The sequence below is a fragment of the Haliotis asinina genome, chromosome 10 (genome assembly GCF_037392515.1).
Source record: "Haliotis asinina isolate JCU_RB_2024 chromosome 10, JCU_Hal_asi_v2, whole genome shotgun sequence".
Classification (NCBI taxonomy): domain Eukaryota; kingdom Metazoa; phylum Mollusca; class Gastropoda; order Lepetellida; family Haliotidae; genus Haliotis; species Haliotis asinina.
This window is the reverse complement of record NC_090289.1, coordinates 17,461,784-17,489,703: the sequence shown is the minus strand read 5'-3', so window position 1 is coordinate 17,489,703 and position 27,920 is coordinate 17,461,784. Positions and strand designations below refer to the sequence as shown.

The 27,920-nt window shown below is 38.6% G+C and overlaps 1 protein-coding gene across 1 annotated transcript in view; it reads left to right on the top strand.

Moving 5' to 3' along the window:
• Positions 1 to 27,660, top strand: part of LOC137298045 (metabotropic glycine receptor-like) — a 71,951-nt gene extending 44,291 nt beyond the window's left edge. The window contains exons 4-10 of the mRNA XM_067830086.1: positions 8,031 to 8,099; positions 11,839 to 11,948; positions 15,103 to 15,338; positions 17,531 to 17,669; positions 18,113 to 18,218; positions 22,089 to 22,268; positions 22,570 to 27,660. Of these exons, the coding sequence (XP_067686187.1) occupies positions 8,031 to 8,099; positions 11,839 to 11,948; positions 15,103 to 15,338; positions 17,531 to 17,669; positions 18,113 to 18,218; positions 22,089 to 22,268; positions 22,570 to 22,884 (1,155 nt within the window). The 3' untranslated portion in view covers positions 22,885 to 27,660. The remainder of the gene's footprint in view (positions 1 to 8,030; positions 8,100 to 11,838; positions 11,949 to 15,102; positions 15,339 to 17,530; positions 17,670 to 18,112; positions 18,219 to 22,088; positions 22,269 to 22,569) is intronic.
• Positions 27,661 to 27,920: the final 260 nt, after the last annotated feature.

Sequence of the window (27,920 nt, the reverse complement as noted above, 5' to 3'; positions counted from 1 at the left end):
CTCTCCCCCTCTCACCATTTAAGCACTCTTCATGTTTAGGTATATGATAAAGCGTCGTTCACAGATTGTACTTAGCACTAAAAGCGTAGATAAAGTAGGGGCGAAAAATATTTTAGAAAATATGACAAATGTCGAATAAAGACAAATAATGGGTTTTGTCCCAGTCCGTAATAAGTTGATATGTAAAATCATACACATTCTCGCTCACACTTCAACTGCTATCTCTTCAGTTGAAAATGTTGCATTATCTGTACAGTTATGATAGTACAGGTATCATTGTTGACACAGTACATGTACAGTTATCGTTGTTGACATAGTACAAGCATCATTGTTGACATAGTACAGGTATCATTGATGACATAATAAGGTATCCTTGGTGACATAGTACAAGTATCATTGTTGACATAGTACAGGTATCATTGTTGACAAAGTACAGGTATCATTGTTGATGTAGTGCAAACATCATTGTTGACATAGTACATGCATCATTGTTGACATAGTACAGGTATCATTGATGACATAATAAGGTATCCTTGGTGACATAGTACAAGTATCATTGTTGACATAGTACAGGTATCATTGTTGACATAGTACAGGTATCATTGTTGATGTAGTGCAAACATCATTGTGGACATAGTACATGCATCATTGTTGACATAGTAGAGGTATCATTGATGACATAATAAGGTATCCTTGGTGACATAGTACAAGTATCATTGTTGACATAGTACAGGTATCATTGTTGACAAAGTACAGGTATCATTGTTGATGTAGTGCAAACATCATTGTTGACATAGTACATGCATCATTGTTGACATAGTACAGGTATCATTGATGACATAATAAGGTATCCTTGGTGACATAGTACAAGTATCATTGTTGACATAGTACAGGTATCATTGTTGACATAGTACAGGTATCATTGTTGATGTAGTGCAAACATCATTGTGGACATAGTACATGCATCATTGTTGACATAGTACAGATATCACTGATGACATAATACTGACATCATTGCTGACATAGTACAGGTATCATTGTTGACATAGTACAGGTATCATTGTTGATGTAGTGCAAACATCATTGTGGACATAGTACATGCATCATTGTTGACATAGTACATATATCACTGATGACATAACACTGACATCATTGCTGACATAGTACAAGTATCATTTTTGACATAGTACAGGTATCATTGTTGACATAGTACAGGTATCATTGTTGACATAGTACAGGTATCATTGTTGATGTAGTGCAAACATCATTGTGGACATAGTACATGCATCATTGTTGACATAGTACAGATATCACTGATGACATAATACTGACATCATTGCTGACATAGTACAAGTATCATTGTGGACATAGTACAGGTATCATTTTTGACATAGTACAGGTATCATTGTTGACATAGTACAGGTATCATTGTTGACATAGTACAGGTATCATTGTTGACATAGCACAGGTATCACTGATGACATAGTACAAGTATCATTTTTGACATAGTACAAGTATCATTTTTGACATAGTACAGGTATCATTGTTGACATAGTACAGGTATCATTGTTGATGTAGTGCAAACATCATTGTGGACATAGTACATGCATCATTGTTGACATAGTACAGATATCACTGATGATATAATACTGACATCATTGCTGACATAGTACAAGTATCATTTTTGACATAGTACAGGTATCATTGTTGACATAGTACAGGTATCATTGTTGACATAGTACAGGTATCATTGTTGATGTAGTGCAAACATCATTGTGGACATAGTACATGCATCATTGTTGACATAGTACAGATATCACTGATGACATAATACTGACATCATTGCTGACATAGTACAAGTATCATTGATGACATAGTACAGGTATCATTGTTGACATAGTACAGGTATCATTGTTGACATAGTACAGGTATCATTGTTGACATAGTACAGGTATCATTGTTGACATAGCACAGGTATCACTGATGACATAGTACAAGTATCATTTTTGACATAGTACAAGTATCATTTTTGACATAGTACAGGTATCATTGTTGACATAGTACAGGTATCATTGTTGATGTAGTGCAAACATCATTGTGGACATACTACATGCATCATTGTTGACATAGTACAGGTATCATTGTGGACATAGTACACATATCACTGATGAGATAGTACTGACATCATTGCTGACATAGTACAGGTATCATTGTTGACATAGTACAGGTATCATTGATGACATAATAAGGTATCCTTGGTGACATAGTACAAGTATCATTGTTGACATAGTACAGGTATCATTGTTGACATAGTACAGGTATCATTGTTGATGTAGTGCAAACATCATTGTGGACATAGTACATGAATCATTGTTGACATAGTACAGGTATCATTGTTGACATAGTACAGGTATCATTGCTGACATAGTACAGGTATCATTGATGACATAGTACAGGTATCATTGTTGATATAGTACAGGTATCACTGTGGCCATAGTACAGGTATCATTGTTCACAAAGTACAGACATCATTGTTGACATAGTACAGGTATACTTTGTTGACAAAGTACAGGCATCATTGTTGACATAGTACAGGTATCATTGTTGACATAGCACAGGTATCACTGATGACATAGTACAGGTGTCATTGTTCACAAAGTACAGACATCATTGTTGACATAGTACAGGTATCATTGATGACAAAGTACAGGTATCATTTTGGACATAGTACAGGTATCATTGTTGACATAGTACAGGTATCATTGATGACATAATAAGGTATCCTTGGTGACATAGTACAAGTATCATTTTTGACATAGTACAGGTATCATTGTTGACATAGTACAGGTATCATTGTTGACATAGCACAGGTATCACTGATGACATAGTACATGCATCATTGTTGACATAGTACAGATATCACTGATGACATAATACTGACATCATTGCTGACATAGTACAGGTATCATTGTTGACATAGTACAGGTATCATTGTTGATATAGTACAGGTATCATAGTGGCCATTGTACAGGTATCATTGTTGACAAAGTACAGACATCATTGTTGACATAGTACAGGTATACTTTGTTGACAAAGTACAGGCATCATTGTTGACATAGTACAGGTATCATTGTTGACATAGCACAGGTATCACTGATGACATAGTACAGGTGTCATTGTTGACATAGCACAGGTATCACTGATGACATAGTACAGGTATCATTGTTGACATAGTACAGACATCATTGTTGACATAGTACACGTATCATTGTTGACATAGTACAGGTATCATTGTTGACACAGTACATGTACAGTTATCGTTGTTGACATAGTACAAGCATCATTGTTGACATAGTACAGGTATCATTGTTGACATAGTACAGGTATCATTGTTGATGTAGTGCAAACATCATTGTGGACATAGTACATGCATCATTGTTGACATAGTACAGATATCACTGATGACATAATACTGACATCATTGCTGACATAGTACAGGTATCATTGTTGACATAGTACAGGTATCATTGTTGATATAGTACAGGTATCATTGTGGCCATAGTACAGGTATCATTGTTGACAAAGTACAGACATCATTGTTGACATAGTACAGGTATACTTTGTTGACAAAGTACAGGCATCATTGTTGACATAGTACAGGTATCATTGTTGACATAGCACAGGTATCACTGATGACATAGTACAGGTGTCATTGTTGACATAGCACAGGTATCACTGATGACATAGTACAGGTATCATTGTTGACATAGTACAGGTATCATTGTTGATGTAGTGCAAACATCATTGTGGACATAGTACATGTATCATTGTTGACATAGTACAGATATCACTGATGACATAATACTGACATCATTGCTGACATAGTACAGGTATCATTGTTGACATAGTACAGGTATCATTGTTGATATAGTACAGGTATCATTGTGGCCATAGTACAGGTATCATTGTTGACAAAGTACAGACATCATTGTTGACATAGTACAGGTATACTTTGTTGACAAAGTACAGGCATCATTGTTGACATAGTACAGGTATCATTGTTGACATAGCACAGGTATCACTGATGACATAGTACAGGTGTCATTGTTGACATAGCACAGGTATCACTGATGACATAGTACAGGTATCATTGTTGACATAGTACGGACATCATTGTTGACATAGTACACGTATCATTGTTGACATAGTACAGGTGTCATTGTTGACAAAGTACAGGTATCATTGTTGACATAGTACAGGTATCATTGTTGACATAGTACAGGTATCATTGTGGACATAGTACAGGTATCATTGTGGACATAGTAGAGGTATCATTGTGGACATAGTACAGGTATACTTTGTTGACAAAGTACAGGCATCATTGTTGACATAGTACAGGTATCATTGTTGACATAGCACAGGTATCACTGATGACATAGTACAGGTGTCATTGTTGACATAGCACAGGTATCACTGATGACATAGTACAGGTATCATTGTTGACATAGTACGGACATCATTGTTGACATAGTACACGTATCATTGTTGACATAGTACAGGTGTCATTGTTGACAAAGTACAGGTATCATTGTTGACATAGTACAGGTATCATTGTTGACATAGTACAGGTATCATTGTGGACATAGTACAGGTATCATTGTGGACATAGTAGAGGTATCATTGTGGACATAGTACAGGTATCATTGTGGACATAGTACAGGTATTATTGTGGACATAGTACATGCTCCATTGTTGACATAGTATATGTGTCATTGTTGACAAAGTACAGGTGTCATTGTTGACATAGTACAGGTATCATTGTTGACAAAGTACAGGTATCATTGTGGACATAGTACAGGTATCATTGTGGACATAGTACAGGTATCATTGTTGACATAGTACAGGTATCATTGTTGACAAAGTACAGGTATCATTGTGGAGATAGTACAGGTATCATTGTTGACATAGTACAGGTATCATTGTTGACATAGTACACGTATCATTGTTGACATAGTACAGGTATCATTGTGGACATAGTACACATATCATTGCTGACATAGTACAGGTATCATTGTGGACATAGTAGAGGTATCATTGTTGACATAGTACAGGTATCATTGTTGACAATGTACAGGTATCATTGTGGACATAGTACAAGTATCATTGTTGACATAGTACAGGTATCATTGTTGACATAGTACAGGTATCATTGTTGACATAGTACAGGTATCATTGTGGACATAGTACACATATCATTGTTGACATAGTACAGGTATCATTGTTGACAAAGTACAGGTATCATTGTGGAGATAGTACAGGTATCATTGTTGACATAGTACAGGTATCATTGTTGACATAGTACATGTATCATTGTTGACATAGTACAGGTATCATTGTGGACATAGTACACATATCATTGCTGACATAGTACAGGTATCATTGTGGACATAGTAGAGGTATCATTGTTGACATAGTACAGGTATCATTGTTGACAATGTACAGGTATCATTGTGGACATAGTACAAGTATCATTGTTGACATAGTACAGGTATCATTGTTGACATAGTACAGGTATCATTGTTGACATAGTACAGGTATCATTGTGGACATAGTACACATATCATTGTTGACATAGTACAGGTATCATTGTTGACAAAGTACAGGTATCATTGTTGACAAAGTACAGGTATCATTGTTGACATAGTACAGGTATCATTGTTGACAAAGTACAGGTATCATTGTGGACATAGTACAGGTATCATTGTTGACATAGTACAGGTGTCATTGTGGACATAGTACAGGTGACATTGTTGACATAGTACAGGTATCATTGTTGACATAGTACAGGTATCACTGATGACATAATACTGACATCATTGTTGACATAGTACAGACATCATTGTTGACATAGTACAGACATCATTGTTGACATAGTACAAATGTCATTGTTGATATAGTACACGTATCCTTGGTGATATAGTACAAGTATCATTGTTGACATAGTACATGTATCAATGTCGACATAGTACAAACATGATTGTAGACATAGTACGGGTATCAGTGTCATCATTATTGTGATGTTAGCAACATCATTGTTGACATAGTACAGACATCATTGTTGTGATGTTACTAATATTGTTTTGTTTACGTACTGCCGACATATTTCTTGACATAGTAGAGGTATCATTACTAACGTCATTGTTGACATAGAACACTCATCATTATTGACATATTAAAGGCATGTTTGTTGACATAGTACAGATATCATTGTCGTGATGTTACCAACATCATTGCTGACATAGTACAGACATCATTGTTGTGATGTTACCAACATCATTGTTGACATAATACAGACATCATTATTGTGATGTTACCAACATCATTGTTGACGTACTGCCGGCATATTTGTTGACATAGTAGAGGTATCATTACTAACGTCATTGGTGACATAGAACACGCATCATTACTGACATATTGAAGGCATGTTTGTTGACATATTACAGTTTTTTTGTTGACATATTACAGGCATCTTTGTTGATATATTGCGAACACAATTATATAGTACGTCAGGTAGTACATGCATAATTACTGATATAGTACATATATTCTTGTTCACATATTACCAACACCATTATTGACATATTAACGACACCATTATTGACATATTAACGACACCATTATTGACATATTAACGACATCATTATTGACATATTAACGATGTCATTATTGACATATCACCAACCTTATAACTGACATATTCCCGATATCATCACTGACATACAATATCATTGACATAGTATAGACATCACTATTGACATGACACATAAGTCGTTATGAACATAGTACAGTCTGCTGAAACAATACATAGACCTCATTGTTAACGTATTTACTTTATGACAGGGTTTGACATTGTGCGTCCTATGAAAACATTATCGGTATCACTATTGGCAGGTTACTCTTTTTGCCCCTATTGGGGAAGACAGGGTTCGGTCACTGTTTTCGTGTCACAAAATATGAGGTACACATGCTGATGAGATATTTCAGATGTATATATGTGGACATATTAATATTCATAATGTAATGTCTGTAAACCATACTTTTCATGCTTTCGTAGTTCTTTTCGAATACACGACAAGCATGCATCTTTTACAATCATTTATGCGACTATGTATTTTCTGTTCATTCAGGAATACTGTACTGGAACAGAAATCTTGTGATATGTTTTTGGATATTTGGCACATTTTAATATTATAATGCGAACTAGCTTAATGGTTAGAGGCAAATCAGCTGTGACAGGTTTATACTATTTGAGGCATGGAATGCTGGTATTGACGTCATAATTAATTGCTTTTGAACATATTTCACGGACATTAAAGGTCAAATGGATTAGCCAAACGTTGTCCAACTTTAAACGTTACATGAGAGTTGTTCCAGGATTTATCTCAGGCAACACTTGGCTGGTGATATTTACGTCCTAAGTTTAGATTTAATGTTGACAATTAACGGGGACAGGATAGCTGAATGTTAGCCGAGATCTGCTCCTTCTAAGTGCCTACTGACACCTCCCACGCTTGTCAACTAGGATGGCCCACGTCGAAAAGCCATCGGGACGAAAACACAGCTATTGTTGCGAGTCATGACGTCATTGATTGCGGAAATAACTGAAGGTCATGTCTTTGTTTTGCTACCGACCTTATGTAACGTTAATGCATATTATCAGTTTTTATTGCTTGGAAAGTAGGTAAAGTTCATCGTGACAGATCAATTGTCTTACGAACTGCATATAACTAAATTAAAAATCATCGTATTGAAATACAGGTAGTTTACAAAACATGGGTATCAGCATGCACATATTTCGAGCACCGCTTTCATTGATTGTGGGTTTCACGCTTGTTCAGCAAAATGGTAAGAACTGGCATTGCATCGGTGTTTCCTGGTACATTTACTACACAGGCAGATAGTTCCTCTCAGTGATTATTTCATGGTAATGTCATGTATATCTTATATTTACTCACTCTTTGTATTTGCAGGTGATGCGCTCCAGTATGTGGATTTTACTAGAGATGATATTAGTAGGGGCCCTTCTCTTATACGCAACAGTGAGTATATAGTCACGTTTCTTTGAAGGTATCAACAAGATCTCACTTCGTAACTCCAACTGACAGGAAGTGAGGATTCAGTGTCTATGGTCGTTTTTCGTCATATGCTTGCGCTAAACCTACGATGAAGATCGTTCGGGGATGTGGCGTAGACGAATGGTAAGAGCGTTCGCTTTTGACGTCTAAATCCGGGTTCAGTTGCCCACGTGGATACCACTGATGAGGCCCATTTCTAAAATTCCCGCCGTGATATTTTTGTAATATTGCTAAACACGACGAAAACCATACTCGCTCACTGAAGTTCATTTAGTTCATTCTTAACATATCAGAATACGTACCTATGTATACTGCAGCGTGAAACACGCCATGTTGTCTAATGAATTAATGTCTAATATATGCAATAAACACGAGATGGTATGTATGACATAGGGCGTCATTGACGTGCATGTAAATTGTCCCCTCTTCGAAATGATTCATACGGTTTGTGCTGGATTGTTCAGTGCTTAATTGTTACCCTGAAGACATGGAGATGAGCACTTAAGTGATAGCTGTGTCCGGCCTTAACCTTGGAACTACCATGACATTTGTCTGTTCGCCGTAGGCGGTCACTTTTATCCGTTCGTACAACCAGCGGAGCCGATCTCTTACATGTTTCTGCCACCCTTGTATGTGAATGTGGGAACGAAAGTGTGCATTGTTAATACTCCCTTCATACTAGAACCGGAATGTTGGAATGAAAAATTCTGGAGATTCCTGGAAATTCAAAAGGAATTCATAAACTCAGAATGCATTCTAACTATTCGGGTCAATTCTTGTAATAGGCCGGAACATGTTCAAAACATTCCTGGTACATTTGTAGTGCAAAAATATCAAACGGCATATGAGGTGCATTCGAGCTATATTCCAACTATCCTGACTGCGCATGCGTTCTAAGTATTCTTCATGCATTCGAACTGCATTCTAAGAATTCTGAATACATTCGAGGAAAAATAGAAAAGACACGCCACTTAAAAAAAATCCTGTCAACATGTCTCGAATGCGCCTCAAAGGTCTCGGAATGTATCTTCATTACTTCTGGACTTCAGGAGGAATATGTTTCAATGTATCGGAATATTTCAACTGAACTTGGAATACAGCTAGAATGTACCTGGAACACCCTTGAATACATCATCAGAACGTGGCCGAATCGCACAAAAACGTGTCCACCTGTCACTGAAGCGACTGATAGCATTTTAGAGTCTCATAAAGTTTGAAAAAAAATGTTTACTTTGACATTCCCTTCCGAATTCGGTTCGAATTTTGGAATTTTTTTTTTTCATCTGGCTGATTCTCCTTCATTCCTGTCAATTCAAAATAAGTGTGAAGGGGCCTTTGCTATAATCTGTACAAAGGTTGGAACAGGGAGTTACACCATGTGTCGTGAGCGCAAATACCTACGATCCATGTAAATGACTTTTGTTCAAAACGTATGATAAAACGTTGAAGTAAAACATAATTCCTAAAACATCTGAAGAGTGAGTGGGTATGGTTTTACACCACATTTACCAATATTCCATCAATATCACGACAGCGGACACCAGAATGGGCTTCAAACATTGTAGTCATGTGGGGAATTGAATCCAGGTCTTGAGTGCGACGAGTGGACGCTTGAACCACTAGGCTAGCCCGTCGCCCCAAACATCTGAAGAAGAGGAACAGGGCGGTGACACATTCAATGAAAACTTGTGTCTATGGCACAGGTGTTCCTGCTTTGAACTTAATCAACATCCTGTCTATTAAATGCCATGTTCAGCCATGAAACAGATAATATTGTACTATCTCAAAACAGCAATACGCGAGACAAACTTATATGGTAACTACTAAATGTACCATGTCATTACACAAACAGAAATGTTACTAACATAAAGCCTTGTGGGTGTACTTCAAGCGACAGAGTCACAGTAAAAACTATTCTTCTCACTGAATAGTTAGGTAATAATAATGATAATTAATTCATGATACGTATTTACATTATGATTTATTTCTATGAGTTGGAATATCATGTGGGTTAAAGTCAATGGTTCAGATAAAAGCGTGACTTTCACGAGTGTAGCTCATCTGTCTCTCCCTCTCCTGTGATATTGTAGGAATAGGCTCACAGAGGCGGGCGCGCGCACACACACACAGCACTTCCAACTTGCCCTCATTAATTCATTACTTACTCCAATATATACACCCAAGAATACTTGTTTCTATCATCTCAAAGTACAAACATAAATAGCAAAGTTATACTCTTGCGTTTGGCAAATATACAAAGACCTAACAACAATGACTCACAAGGGAATTTTACAAACGGTTAACAAAGTGCAATTCACTCAACGTCCATCGGCACACTCTCATTTGTACATTATCATATGCATATACGCACAGGTCTGTGGCCAACTCATACTGAAATAAAGGACGATGAAAATCACTTACCTACAAAGAATGACCTCACGATAACATGTAAACGTGAAAACATGAAAAACATCTTTTCGTCATTTACTCCTTAAATGTGAATGAAGTGGGAAAACTATTCACTTAGTTCCTCTGAACGTATGTCGACAGTTCCCGGCGGTTTTACAAATTCACAATGCCATCACAAGATGCGCATTGCATTGGAGATTATGTCAGCTTCATCATTTGTGGGAAGATATGTCTCTCGAAACACCCACTCGCTTTAGTTGCTCAGGTAAATCATAGGAAATGCCTGAAATGTGAATTCACTGACGCAGATAGAATATAATAATATGATTTGGTATGTTAAGTGATAGATACCACACTATTATTGCCGATGTTAAGTCATTGATATCACAGTAGTATTCACGTGTGAAGTCATTGATGATGCAGTATTCTTCAAATGTTAAGTCACTGATACGACAATATTATACACACGTTAAGTCATTAATACCACAGTATTATTCACATGTTAAGTCAATAATACCATAGTATTGTCCACATGTTAAATGATTGATACCACCGTATTGTTCACATGTGATGTCAAGGATACTACACTATTACTCTCATGTTAAGTCATTCACAGTACTGTTCATCAGAAAACCAACTCAGCATTGGGTCTCTTTGTTTGTGAGAGTTGCATGTCATGTGACCATTATCCAACATCAGCTTCCAGCCCAGAGCACACAGCTGCTTTCCAATCATAAACCATTCCATCACGAACGGTGTACGCCCAATACCTGTATACTGGAGTCGTGTTTACATAGTGCCACCAGCCTGTTTGTTTACGAGGACGCATTGTGTTTTCCGTCATGTAAATGGATGTTGAAATTGAAATAAATAAAGAAAGACTTACGTGTAATCTGTTGCATAAACGACATCTTTAATCTCGAGTTACCTCATTATACAACTGTCTTTGAGTTGATCCGTTTGTAGACAATTATACCATTATGTGGGCAGCAGAGCTACGGTATTCCTGGGTTTCGTTGATGGTAGTCTACAGTCAGTTAGTGCTCATCATCATCATCATCATCATCATCATCATCATCATCATCATTGTTTTGCAAACTAGAATGTTATCGATGGTAATATGAGTGGTCGTGTTATCACGATGGACAGGAATGCACCAAAGCGTTATTGTGACTTGGATATGCATTTTCAGTGTTGCTTTACTCACATTCTCACTATATTTCAATCAGTGACAAATGGTGAGACATATTTTTATGAATAAGCTGTAATAATGATGTTTTTATCTCTGTTTCAGGTGGTAATACAGTACTTCGAACCTACGACGCTAACATGTATAATGGTTCCTTGGTTTAGAGAGTGTGGATTTGCTATAGTGTATGGAGCCCTAGTATTAAAAGTATACAGGTAGGATAATTGTTGTGTGCCCTTATTGGTGTATGTCAGTAGTCTATGTAAATCAGTGCCAGCAATAGAACTGCACTCATGTTTTGAGACATTAGTGGCATTTTCAGAAGTTGGAAAGTTAAATAACGACAAATGTTATAGATGAACAACTTCTTTATTCAGATACCTGCTTGACAAGGATGCAAGAATCTGTATCGAGGCGTCGCATTACCGTGAATAAAGAAAAAACGTGCACGTGTGTCCTTAACTGTCTTCACTCACTCACCCGCACACTCACGTGAATCTAAAGACGCAAAACAATCAGCATTATATATGAAGCATTCTCCAGAAGAGAAGTCATCCTGACACTCCATATTATAGTTTTATTAAAATGTCTGTCATGACCTCGTACCGCTTTGTAGAGCGTGATAGACCATATGGTCCATTGGTTTAACACTGAGTAATTTGTGAAGAGTTTAATGCGCTCACCCATGGTCTGTCAACATCAAAGTAAGAATAAAATCACAAACCCCAGTGATTCAGTGACTGAAATACTTGTTGGAGTGATTTTAAACCATCTCACTCACTCTGGATATGGAGCATCCGGGATATGGTTAAAGATCTGACTGCATATACCAGTCCCTCCTGGATTCCGCTATTCCGCGGTTAAAGAAAAAATCGCGGAATTTACCTTGTCATGCAGATAAAAACGTCTGGTCCGCGGAAAACGCATTTTCGTGCAGAATCCCTGCAGCATTTGCCACTTTTCTGCCGCGGAAGTTGCTTTTTCTAAAAACAGTGAAAACTGACTGTCAGCCGAAACGAAAAGTAGAGTTAATGTCAAAAGTAGGGTTGGTTACGCATAAAATGGTCTGACATATGTGTTGTGACAACATTTTCAAAATAATCATGATTTAAGATACTTTATTAATAAAGCAAGTTTTAGGCATCTTTCAAATAATATGAGATGAATTTGACACTGCAATTACGCTCTCAAAATCGATCATTTTGAAAACCGAGATTATTTGTAGAATATTGAAAAATAGGGTGCAGAATTTGCTTAAATTTGCCGCAGAATTCTTAAGAATATGCCTCGGAATCTAGGAGGAACTGATATACTAAAAACTCCGTCTTTTATTGACGATTGGTTTTACAATTATACAGTCAAATATTATTAATATCAGTTTATACATAATTAGATTGAAACATGGATTAAAGTAACAGATGACTAAAATCTTTCATCATGTATCATGTATTATATATTTTAAATGTAAATTAATTAAGTTATTTGAGCGAACAATGTAATTCGAGTTTGATATGTATTTGAACCAAAGAATTATTGAATACCGTATGGCTTGCACATATAGCGTGTTCGATCAACGCTTAAGTGTATAGTCGCTTCAATGTATTGAGCAGAAAATGTTCTCTTGGTGCCCAAGAATCTTGTGATGGTGGGTTCCACAAGGACCGTCGCCTTCTAAATTCCACAGAGTCTGTGAAGGCGTCTTGCAATGAACGGAAACACAATGATAATGACATAGGTGAGGCAAAACTAAATTTACTCACTGCTGGACAGAGATGTACAGGTGGTACCATCAGTGCAATCGTAGCAAGAGCGACAAACTTCAATAGGTTTTGATATAGGATCTACGGTTGAAAGTTGAAATCTCAGGCTGGCCAGAGTAAGGAGACTCGATCTGCCAGCATAATGGACATTTCCACGTTGTGACGCAAATACGATATATGTTAGAACACAATCCACTCAGTCGGTATCTGTACTATAAAACAGAATGGGCAAAGCACTTTAAAACTCCGCAGTGCAAATTAAAGCAGGTCAAAATCTTAGCCATTCAGTCGTTGTGGCATTTTCTACGGTAACGTCAAAATGGGAAATGCATCACAGCTTGAGCTATAAGCAGTGGGAAAAGGACCTTACCTCGGTCAGTGAGCAAATGAACTTCATATTGCGCCTTAGAATTGTTCATGTCCAACCTTTAATGAAACAAATATCTTTCCTTAAGGCGACCTTCTTCAATGATTTTTCTCGCTTTACTCTGACGTAAATGAGCTAAATTTAGTTTCTCTGAACTATTTTGGGATCTGTCTATAAGTCTCCGACGGTCGGCCATTGATAAACGTAGCTGAACGGAGAGTGAGGCGAAACCAGTCGATAAATAGCTGTCAACAGACCACAGAAACGTGTGTGGATATTTATAGAAATGGTTTAAGCGCAGTTTGTCTTCGGAAAACAGGTATATTCCATGGCTGTAAAATATTTACCACGGCATGATTATAAGAAACAGGTGTTTCAATAGGCACTGGATGCGATCGATATAAACAGAGCTTGCAAGATGTGCATGGCTGAATTACCCTCACAGGAATCATCGATTGCACAGAGGCTTGATTTGTTTGTAGTTTAGAATCACTTATGTAATGCACATTCTTCTTGGTTTTTAATGTTTAGTGCGGAAACCCGTGGTCACGTGATATGGAATATTATGAAACACACAAACAGACAAGAGCGTGGAGAACACACGGGTAGTGCAATTGCTCATACTGTCCTATGTAGGCTGGAGAATAAAACAGATTCTCCATTCAACAGTTTTACTATTGCAAGTTGGAAATGTATATACGCCCTGCATGAACTATGTTGACCACATCGAAATTGTTCAAAACAGAGTTGATGTACACTGGTAGCGGAGAGTTGATGTACACCGGTAACGGAGTGATACGGCTGTTGTTGACATAAGTTTTACATTGCCGTATGATACATACATAAATGATATTTACATTGACGTGTCTCTGTCCCACTTGACCATAGTGTGTAAGTAAGCATTGCGGTAGTGGTGATAATATTTTTTTCGGGAGTCCAGTTTGGAGTTTGGATTCAGGCGATTCAAGAGCTTATACGATGAATCTAATCAGAGTGGAGTTTTTTGTCATAACAAGTTGATCAACACAAGTTCAAATATACAACAGGAAATGAACACTTTTCCAGCGGCCATGGATATATTTGATATAAATACTACTAAAGAGACACAAAGGTGATTTCCTGTTTGTCATCCAATATCTTTATTCTAACGTTCCACGTTTGTAAAACGTTCAACACAGTGTCTCAAAAGCACAAAAGTGCAGTTAAGAACATGTATTGATACGATATGTACTATCTTTACAGAATATTAGCAGAATTCCAGTCCCGAAAAGCCCATCGAGTGCACGTGAGGGACAAAGACTTGTTGAAGTACCTGACCGTCATCATCATCGTGGTCATAGGCTACATGGCAGCATGGACGGCAGTCAACGTGGACCACTTGTCCGAGAACGCCACCCTCCTGGCCGTGGGCAAGACAGAGGACCAACTCAGCTACACCATGTGCAAGTCACATTGGTGGGATTACGTCATAGAGCTTTGTAAGTCATCGCTGGCAATTTGACGTCACGTTTGCAGTGTGTGTATCCGATACGTGATGCTCGTAAGATACGGCGGAATGTTGCTGGACGGTCATACCCACCAGGCGTGGCATCGCAAAGCATCGTTGTTCGTTATGCCACTCATGTGTGAAACTGGGTCAAACCCGTGTTAACAGTGGCGTAAAATGCCATTTGTTCTGTGAACCCTACTCACTGCATCAAATACGATAATAGGATAATAGGAATAGGATTAAATTTAAAACAGACAGCAGTTCTACGACACTTGACTACAAGAATTAGCCAACTTTCGTGTGAACTTTCCAACGTTTTACATATATAGTCCAGATATTTCTTCTTGCAAAAACTCCTTTATATCCCCACAAGATCTCTCGCTGTTCAGCGACTCTTCAGGTGGTTAATGTAAACAAAGTGTCGCCGTAGGCTTACCGGGCGCAACACTTGTTAACATTTAGGTTAAAGGTATTAAGTGTACATGGCAGTAATGTTGTAGTGTTGTAGTACGTATCATAACAAATATAGCGTGCAGTTACCCACACACTGTTGTAATACTGTATCATAATGTATCAGTTCTATACGGACGTAGTATCTTCATGGCACTTCGGGCTTTAAACCGTTTTCATGACAAAAAATCTAATTCTGTTACCTTTCATGCGTATGAACAAGGAAGTGTTATGTCCATTCTGAATTGAAGGGGCGGGTTGGGTAAGCTAATGGTTAACGTCACGATGAAGACCAGTGTACAGTGTGCATGCGTGTGCGTGTGCGTGTGCGTGTGCGTGTGTGTGTGAAGCCCATTTCTGGTGTACCCCGCGTGATATTGCTGGAATATTGCTGAAAGTGGCGTAAAACCATACTCACTCGCTCTCTCTGAACTGAAAAACGTTAAGTCATCTTTTGGCGTTGAACATTAAACGCCTTACTAGAGGAATGTCAAAAAGCACTGAGCCTCACCACAACAATGATATAAATGCAACATTTCTATGTTCGATTTTTCTACATAAAACCTGTCAACCTTAAGCAAATTGGTTTGTTGTGTACCAGCCTCACGATCTCCACTTTATATGACTTTTTTTTATTTTGGTACCCCCCAAAATGCAACATCTGCAATAAAGGCATCACATCCTTCAGGGGGAAACATGAGAGAAACAGAAGTGCACAAAAAGCAATTTGAAACTACAATAGCTTGTTAAAGTGACTCCCCCCATTCATGTTTACTGAAAGAGCATGTTTGGGAGACACTACCCACCCGATTCCAGATGGCTTCATCATAAGGACATAACTGATTCTAATGTTTTCACTATTCATACATGATGCCCATGTTTTAAACTAAATATTGTATGCTCACACAAGTATCAGCTCCCAATATAATGAAAAAAAGTGCAAACTTGAATATCTCAACACAATGTTTGTGAAAGATTAAAGTGAGGGTGTCCCCTGTCTAAATCTAAATATACCAATCCGGATATTTTGCTGTTCATGACGGGAATACACTCAATGCCATTCTGAACAGACTTTATATGATATTATTTGAGGAGATGCCATTATCCAAGAGGTACCAAATGTTCTGCAATTATTTTACAACTATTATACCCCAATGTGTTATGATGACTCATATCTCGTGAACCACATTAACCACAAAAACTTTGGATCTGACTTTGCTCATGATCCCCGTACAATAAAATGGTAACTTTACAAACATTGGATATCGAGAATATAGTTAGGCTCACTACGTACTGACATCCCCCGCATGTGTTTCCGTATGGCGGAACAGCGTCCGGATCCATAAAGCGTTCGTAACTTTACGACCTTTCGTTACACTATACTTTATCATAGGCATACTTTATCAATGGCATCGTGCAGTGAACGTTTTGTGGATCATGTCCCATGTCCGTAACCCAGAATTGGACGAACAATGGTTGACACATCCATTGTATCCCAGTTACGTATAACGATGATCATGCTGTTGATCACTGGATTGTCTGGTCCATACTCGATTATTTACAGACCGCCTCAATAGAGTTGATTACTGCTGACTGCTGAACAAAACGTGGACGAAAATGTTGCAATGTGTAAGATCGCGTTAATTAATCGGCGATGATGAGCTTCCGTATGAACAGTGTCACATGATAAGGTTGTGTGATTTCCAACAATGTCGGTCTTGTGTGTTTCAGCCGAGTTTCTGTTTCTGTGTTTTGGTGTCTACCTCTGTTACTGCGTGCGATCTGCCCCCTCGGACTACTCGGAGAGAAGGTGTATCTCGGTAGCCATCTGCTATGAAGCTTTCTTCTCTACTATATTTTATATACTTAAGTAAGTACTGAATGTTTGAGTTTTCTATTCAGATAGTATCGCAAGGAAACACTTAATTGTGCTGGCAGCACGGACTCCTCTCACCCGTTATCGTCCACGGAGCTTCTCCATCATACACGTTGGCTTGACGACACCAGGTGTTTAAGTCATTCCCCGAACCCTTCCGAAAGAGAGTGATTATGTTACACTTTTGATGGATACTTGATATACGATTGCTATGGGGAGCCTTGTGAAAGGTAAACGTCATGACTAACACATTACCCTCCTGAAATACAAGGGGATATCAGCTGCTAATACATTGCCGAGAATATCCATCGAGAACCTACTCTGGTTTTCCAGCAAGATATGGGACCCGGATGAGACTAAGGCGGTGTTGACCAGTGGTGTTGACCCTGACTAAATTGTCGAAGGTGTAGACTGACCATGCGACTGTTCTCTTGCAGGCATCTGTGGTGGTATACCCTTCACCCCGACTATATGTTCCTCATGTCCTTTCTGCGTTGTCAGCTTACAGTCACCGTTGTTTTACTGCTTATATTAGGGCCAAAGGTGAGTACGCTTTCATTTATTTATTATTCAGTCCACATAAACAGTTCCTGTTCAAATAATGTCAAGTCAGCACCCACACTGATTACAACAAACATCGCGGATCGGGAAGTTGTTTTGCCCAGTACTGTTGGATGGCGGGTGTTTCGGGTGCTGTTAACGTTCATCTGTCTTGCTCGACCGTGGCGCCATTCCGCCAAGTGTTTTTAATTCTTAATGTTTAATATGACAATAGTACTGATTCAGTACAAGTTCAACAATGTCCTTTGGTCTCCATCTGTTGACAATTGAATGTATAAAGGCACCTGGCACACTTTGCTATTTGTACAAAAGTTGGTTGAATTTTCTTACTTCAAATTCAAGAAGCATAGAGGTAGTGATCCTAAACACTGGCTTATGCTACCGTCGGAATCATGCAATAATCTCTCCTATCTGTAGATGTTTCTTGTGAATATGGAAAAGTTTTTGCCACTTAAGTAAGTTATAACACATGGAAGTAAAAGTGTTCCTTTATTCTTGTCTAGTATTCTGCAGACATGTATTGCGCTGGGGAGGAAGGAAAGGACACTTGTACTTTCATGTGTTCTCTTATTCGTTTCCATGAGTACTATCGGGACTAAAACACTGCTATATTTCGGAAATTGCCCACATTAATCAGGGTTCTCAGTACCTTATGTTTGTCTCTAGAGATCATGTCGCTCATGTGTACCTACCTGACCTGTTGCTTACGATGGCCTATGCGTCTCTACTGGTTATTACAACACGTATTTTGTGTCACATTGGCATTCTACATGAATAAAATGTGTTTGAGTGAACGTTCGAGAAGTCGGTGAGACAAACTTGTAGCGCAATCGTTCTTGAACACCAACTTAAGACTTACGCATTACGATCAGTCCCAAACCTTTCTTTCTCTTACGCTGCTATAACAGCAACCAGTGATTGATTTTGAATGACCACACGACGTTACTGTAACAACAAGCAGCAATGTCCACACACGACCACATGACGTTACTGTTATAGGAAGCAGCAACTGATTTTGAATGACCACACAAGACCACATGACGTTACTGTTACAGGAAGCAGCAACTGATTTTGAATGACCACACACGACCACACGACGTTACTGTAACAACAAGCAGCAATGTTCACACACGACCACATGACGTTACTGTTATAGGAAGCAGCAACTGATTATGAATGACCACACAAGACCACATGACGTTACTGTTACAGGAAGCAGCAACTGATTTTGAATGACCACACACGACCACACGACGTTACTGTTATAGGAAGCAGCAACTGATTTTGAATGACCACACACAACCACATGACGTTACTGTTACAGGAAGCAACAACTGATTTTGAATGACCACACACGACCACACGACGTTACTGTAGCAGGAAGCAGCAACTGATTTTGAATGACCACACACGACTACACGACGTTACTGTTATAGGAAGCAGCAACTGATTTTGAATGACCACACACGACCACACGATGTTACTGTAATAGCAAGCAGTGGTTGTTTCTGAATGACCACACACGACCACACGACGTTACTGTAACAGGAAGCAGCAACTGATTTTGAATGACCACACACGACCACGACGTTACTGTTACAGGAAGCAGCAACTGATTTTGAATGACCACACACGACCACACGACGTTACTGTTATAGGAAGCAGCAACTGATTTTGAATGACCACACACGACCACACGATGTTACTGTAATAGCAAGCAGTGGTTGTTTCTGAATGACCACACACGACCACACGACGTTACTGTAATAGCAAGCAGTGGTTGTTTCTGAATGACCACACACGACCACACGACGTTACTGTAACAGGAAGCAGCAACTGATTTTGAATGGCCACACACGACCACACGACGTTACTGTTACAGGAAGCAGCAACTGATTTTGAATGACCACACACGACCACATGACGTTACTGTTATAGGAAGCAGCAACTGATTTTGAATGACCACACACGACCACACTATGTTACTGTTACAGGAAGCAGCAACTGATTTTGAATGACCACACACGACCACATGACGTTACTGTAACAGGAAGCAGCAACTGATTTTGAATGACCACACACGACCACACGATGTTACTGTAATAGCAAGCAGTGGTTGTTTCTGAATGACCACACACGACCACACAACGTTACTGTTACAGGAAGCAGCAACTGATTTTGAATGACCACACACGACCACACGACGTTACTGTAATAGCAAGCAGTGGTTGTTTCTGAATGACCACACACGACCACACAGTGTACTCATTCTACGCCGAGTGAACTGGAAGATAATCCAATATAGTTATATCACTGTCTAGTTATCTGGCTCTCTCACAAACACAACTTTCTCTTGTATGCAACAGGCACAAATGTGTCTGATCACATTTTTCACTTTGCTCACATGGTTGTGCAGATCAGTGGCTCAACAGTCAAGTTGTATTCCGAATATGTACATCGGTTTGTAATATGGCGTTTGGCAGGCATTGTGGAGTCAGTTGTAAGGGAGGACCGCATTGTGCTTGTAAAAAAGTATATAAACACTGAAGACAACAAGGATAATCCGCTAATATAACGGGAAGTGATGCCATTAAGAGGTGATGTAGATCTTGTAGAGTAAGTGATAAATACTCTATGATAGCATATAAAGAATTTAAGGAGTGCTAGTTTAGATGCAAAGTACTGGTTTACTAATATCTTACAATAATAGTTCAAACTTTTAATTATATAGTTTTGTAACGAAAATGAACAAGGAGCTAATTATCAAATATATCTACAAATCCAATCGTTTATATCGATATAGACTGATGTGTACATTTGTGCTGAAAAACGAACATTTCACAAGTTGTGACCATGTATCATTGTCAAAATAGCATTTTGTTACAGATTAATATCAACATGATGTATAAATCATGCCTGTTTGTTTCAGCTGTGAGCTGACGTGTTTGCATGTTGACTACAATTGTCATGTGACTAATCATCAACTAATGTCTGTTTCCTATTGTTTCAGCCGTGATTATGCACTGACAGGTGTATATTGTAACTGCTGTTCGAGCAATATCATGACCAGAGTATCAACTGACTGGTATGCATGCCGTGTCTGTTTCAGCAATATGTGCAGATTATCAGCTGATTGATATGCATGCCCCGTCTCCTTCAGTGATATGACCAGAATATCAACTGATTGATATGCATGCCATGTCTGTTTCAGCTCTCGGTCCAGATGAACAACTAAACGATGTACATATAATCTTTGTTTCAACTATTTGTCCAGATGAACAACTAAACGATGTACATATAATCTTTGTTTCAACTATTTGTCCAGATGAACAACTAAACGATGTACATATAATCTTTGTTTCAACTATTTGTCCAGATGAACAACTAAACGATGTACATATAAATCCGTTCCCGCTATTTGTACATTAACAACTAAACAATCCATATATAATTATTATATATGTTTCCGCTATTTGTCCAGATTAATAACTAAACAATGTTCATATAATCTCCATTGCAGCTACTGGTCCACATTAACAGCTCAACAATGTATATATCATCTCTGTTTCAGCTATTTGTGTAGATTAGCAAACGGTGTACATATAATCTGTTTCCGCTATTTGTCCAGATTGACAACTAAACGACCTATATATAATCTCTGTTAATCTCCAGATGAACAACGAACTGCTGGCCATAACTAGAGTACATGGCTGTTTTAGCTGTATGTTCAGAGTTAACTGGAGTATATGGATGTTTTAATTAAGTATGTATCCAACATCTAGTCCAACTGGCGGACGTTACCGTTTATGATGTATGCCCAGTATTACACTAACTGCTGGATATGTGTTTCAGTTGTGGTATGCACATCGACCATTAGACGATGACCACATGCGGAATAGAGCGTACTCACAGTCAGACGTGCAGGACAGCATTGCTCCAGAGACCATGAAGCTCAACGTGGGCATTTCCTCCAACGGGGACGTTGATGTAGGGGAGATAAGTCTTGCTGAGATGGACCCCGAAGACATCCGGGTTGGTATTATGGATAAACGACGAACTGGCGTAGTGTGAATAACATAATTATGTTTTAGACAATACAAATTATGGTCTCAAAAATATTTTTTGTCAGACCTGAACAAAAGTGTGACACAAGATACTTGGTGTAGGATGATTTCTCTATATTCGGTGCTGGAAAATATATAAGAACCAATATTCACAGGCTGAAATAGTTTCTCAAGCAATCAGACGGCACATCCAATAACAACGTAAAGTACCTACTGATGACCTGATAGCAGTGACTGCAATATTTTTAATTTGGCTTTCTCATTTTTAGGCGGAACTCAAGCGATTATATACACAACTTCAAATATACAAAACTAAAGCCATGCGGAAGGACAACCCACACATTTCTAAGAGAAGAGGGGGAAGGAAACAGACGCATCGTCGTTTTTCTCTTCAAGCGTTTCATCACAAGCATCGCCATCATCACGATCATTCGGAGCACGAGCATGAGATGTCGAAAACTCCCGAAGAGTCTACGAACAGTGCCGAGGCTATGGCATTGACGATGGAGGAAAGAAGTCGCGGTGAAGACAGTCATGAAGGAAGATCGGGCCCTTCCGTATCTTTTAAACCAGGACACAAGTAAGCATGAATACTCGGATCTGTGCATCGGAACTTGCCGGAATACTCGGGAAATTTCGTCTTGCCGAATATTTCCTTGTTAGGAATGTTGACGTGATTTTCAAACTGCCAACAATCGGAAGAAAACGGGAATTTCCGTATCATATGTATTTCCCATTATTGAAGATTTCTGGAGATATGGGACTGGGTATTACATTACTTGTAATTCCACTGTTGTCATGTGGAATATATTTGTCGTTCTTTTTCGTTTAGATGATGATACTAAATTGTATTGTATACTTCTGGATGATGGCCTCGTGACGACAGGGCAGACTCGCAGACACATGGGCGTATGTCCCATAAGATTTTTAACAATCAGGCCTCATCACGTAAATATTGTTGAGATGATACGAGAGTGAAATTGCCCAAGGGTTTCATCTAAACCGAAATTTGTTGACTGTAAACGAAGCCTTCTCTTAACCATTCGCCATTTCATGCCATTTCAACATTGTTGCATCAAAATGGCGGTGTTTGCTGTTTGGAAATGTACTTGTTATTGTAATGTTTATACATAAAGAAGCATATTGGAGGTGTTCATTTAACTTGTTGTATTGTTAGATGGCTATGTTTCATATGTAGCGCAGTGAAATGTAAAACATGATTGTCACAATATGTTACAATGTGTGGGTATTCTACTATATTCAGAAAATCACCATTATACTTCCTTCATTGCATATGTCATCCCAAATGACCTTGTCAGAAACAGAGGTCCAGTACGAAAACTTCATTACATCGCTTTGATCGTTTCATATACTCATGTGTAATGATTTAATGCTCTCCATATTACTGCTGGTCTTGGTCGAGCTGGTGTGTAATACCCACTCACGATAAGGGATGTGTTGTTTTGCTTACTAGCCCCAAACATGTACATGTAACTGGAATTGTCCGTCATGCCGTGTAAGTTCGTAGTTGTTCCTATACTAAACGTGCTAAATGTGCCAAAATTTAGTTGGTCAAGTTTGTCCTCCAATGTGTTTGTTTATGTCCATATCATCAACGTTGAATTATGAAAAGAGGAACATTTTGTGCGGTAAATAAATATACCCTTCCTTTGGGAAAAGGGCTTATTTACTTACGTACCCATGAGTGTTACTTACCCGTTTCCATTCAAACTGATATATCTAGTATCGTCCTTCTTTTTATATTTCGGTTCCCATATTTTCTTGTCCAACAGTCGTATGATGACAAACTTGGATCGTGAATCACCCATGACCAGTTGTTATTTATAGACACATTTGTGCTTTTGTCCTCAATCGACAGGTACGAATATGTCCGAGGCCGATGAACTGAAACATCACCTTAAGGGTTTTGCTGTCTCATCCTAAACCCTAAAGCATTGTGATGTTTCATAGGTTTTGATGCGAGTAGGGGCTATAGCAGATTTTAGGATACATGTTCTTGTTCAGGGCTTTGCTGTCTCACTTACATGCCCAGAGTGAGACCATGTATCAGTAACGTTTGTAAAGAAAGAATCTCCGAACATTTTTCTCTTTCAGGGCTATGCTGTCTCGTTTACTAGCCCTGGATGGGCATTATGTCTCGTGAACCTCTAATATTATTGACATGGATTTTGGTGACAGGTTCTTTCGTTTGGGGCCATGCTGTCTCACTTACCAGCCCTGAACGAAATTAACCCTGTCATTAATATCTGCCAGAAGTTGTCATTTGTAGACACATCATTACCTCTAGGGCCATGCTGTCTCACTTACCAGCCCTGGAAGTGTATTTTGTATCTTCATTTACCATTTCTGTTGTTTTAGAAAGAGCTATGGTCACTACTCCAAAGCAAATAGAAACGTGTTTTGACTTGACGAAATGTGGTGTCGGAGGAACTGAATATGATGACACGACTTTTTGATGACAGGAAACTGTTCCGTTGTCCTGATCGTGATGAGATGGTGGAATCCATGGTAGGGACCACGCTGTATCCCCAATAGGCCCCACTTCATGAAAAGCTGAAATCTTTGTCACATTTTAGTTCTATTTCTGTGACTGGCAATATATGTGTGGTTAACACAGCAGATGACATTATTGGGTAGCCTACATTTCATTAAGGACTATGGAATTTGGATAAAAATGACTATCGGAATGTTTCAGGAAGGAATCAAGAGTGCTTTCTACATACTAAATATGAGAGGGAACGTACGTTAGACCCGGGAAAGGAGGACAACCTCCACCTAGACGAGGTTGTCATGTTACGTTACTAGTAGACCCATGTTCGGGGCAAAGTCGCCTTCATAATCAGCCCAGATCGTGCACCTTTAACATGGTCAAATATTGCTCATGAGCACGACAAAGATCTTGGTTTGATTCTCCTGACTTGGAACATGGCTCTGGTATGATTCAATAGATTTATAGTGTTAGACATGGTTGGGGCAGTGCTGTCGCCTTCGTCAGCCCAGATCGAAAGAGAGCATACGCCTTCATCTGGTTCAGGTACGTCTACAGCTTCCAAATAACACGGATATACACTAAAATGTGACTCAGTTACAAATTGGGATTAGCTCCCAACAGGGATATTAATTGTGACCCACGCGTGGAATTCTGAGCGAAGAATAACATTGTTTAGTCTAGTCATGGGTAATAATTTTGATCACGCGACACTGTCGACTGGTAACTCCTGCATCTACTCGCAGCGAGCCTTGTGCTAAACCATTGTAGACAGGAAACCAGTTTGAACCTTATGCCAAGAGAGTCATTCTGCCGTCGAGGAAGGTAAAGGCTGAATTCAACATAGTATAACCAGGTTCCGGGCTGAACTGTCTCGAATACCAGCTGCGAAATGTGAATATATTGTCTTGAATTCTGATAATGTATTGACATCTGTTGACTCTTGTTTGTTTATGGTCTCAGTGTTGTTTTTATCCTCATCTTGTTGTCATGGTGATTTTATAAAGTTCCCATCATACGAAAGTACTTCTCGGACATCCTCTTAATGACCTTGTAAATTCTAAGAGAAATATTATTACGTATGTACATACCACTGAAACCACGTCATAATTTGAAACTGAATTATCTAGCCTTTCTAGCTAAATTAACTAGTGAGTGTATATCAATGCCTTTACTTTCCTGTAAATAGTTGTAGTTTACGCAGGGTCCAAAAGGAAAGGTTTAATGCAATCCTTATTGTACGTGTGAGTTTAACAACGGACCCTACTGACTGTCGTTTTCATTTCATAGAAAAACATAAACAAGTCTATAATATTGAGATTGTGTATACCATGTTCATCTGTGTTAACGTTGCCAGCAAGGATAACAATTCACTGCATAGAATACGGCATTATTACTGTGGTAAGTACATCATTGAATGTCTCGCTTTTGTGGTGTTTATTTCGAGTTCCATAGATTCTGAGATAAGTTCAAAAAGGACATAATGCGTTTACATCACGTTGCCAATCATTCTAAAACACCAGTTGTTGATCAGTGTATCTGGAAAATGAAAAGTTACATATCTCATATTCATCTGTCTCTAGTATATGCGTTGATCTTCAAACATAAGTATTTGCTGGTTCAGCGTTTAATAATTATTTAATTCCACATCTCCTTCTCTGGTTTACGTCTTGCCGGGGATTGAGGTGGGCTGGCATCCCTTTTACAAAATGACTGACCTATACGACGTTTTAAATATCTGTTGTTGTTTGCGAAATATTTGGATCCCGAAATCTCTGAGGGTTTACATACGGCAGATGTTGTACATAATCATTTCTAAGGTCTTTCACAGTTATTCTAGACTATTTGTCCAAAGCTGATCTATAGGTTCAGCCACGTGAATATGATTTTATTTTATTTATATTCGTATGTATTTAGTTGAATTTGAAATAGTTTATTGAACTTATTCATGAATCTATTTATTGGATAATGTTATCTGTTTTGTTTTTCTTTTAAGACTTTACTATGGTTCCTAATTCATAGGAAGATATTGATGTAATACAAGTCCAAGGAGGGCTCTAGTTGGTGGACAATTAGGACTGCACGACATGGGCGATAACTCCGAAAGTTCACTTTTGAAACTATAACATACGGCGTATATATTCTGAATGATATGGCACAAAATTAGAAATATGTCATACCAGCACACTCATAACATCGTGATATATTCATATTTTCGTCTTATTTTAGATAAATAATGCCAAAATATAAAAAAGATGAGCAAAAATATTTTTGAAAACAGAAAACTCATCGTCAGATGCCAAAAGTTGTCAATTTCATACAGATGACCTAGTTTCAGTGAAAACGCCACACATGGTATTGCAGTCAATCAAATTAGACACGCGGGTAATCACCGGACTTGATGATTTTCCTGATGGGGGCTGTGCTGTCTCGCTTACCTGCCCTTATCTAGTACATCTCATGAAGTTTCTGGTCGTGCTTATCACGTGATTTATCATCGAGAGGTTGTATGCTTCTTCAATCTGTGTAAATAACATGTTCCTTTCTTGAGTGTCATTAGATTTCATTCTTTCAAGTTGTCAGCGACATGGCATAGCTTGTGCATTTTCAGCCATAAATTATTTTGTCCAGGATATTTTGTCAGCCGGGGTTGAAATTTCCTACACACCGGTACATTACAACGATGACGAATCACGTGACCTGCCAAAATGGTCACGAGCCAATTAGAATCGCCAGCTAGATCTGTTAACGTTTCATTTTCATGCCATTGCAAAACTGTTCTAACTATTGCACAGTATGTAGCCATGCAAGGAGAATATGTAACGATTTGTAATAAAATTGTAAATTGTCACCCTTTTTGAGTATTTATTCAGGATAACGCTTTCATGATCCACTAACTCGAGATGTTAGCTGACCTTTCTGTGCTCACACGGTTAAAGAGTGGCCCGTATATGGCTCTTCACCGCTTTTAGCAATATCCCAGCAATATCACTGGGGGATATACCAGGAATGGAATTCAAAATGTACCCATAAGGGAATCGAACGCGAGTCTTCGGCCTGATGAGTGAACGATGTAACTACTGGGCTACCCCAGCCCTCCTATATCACGGC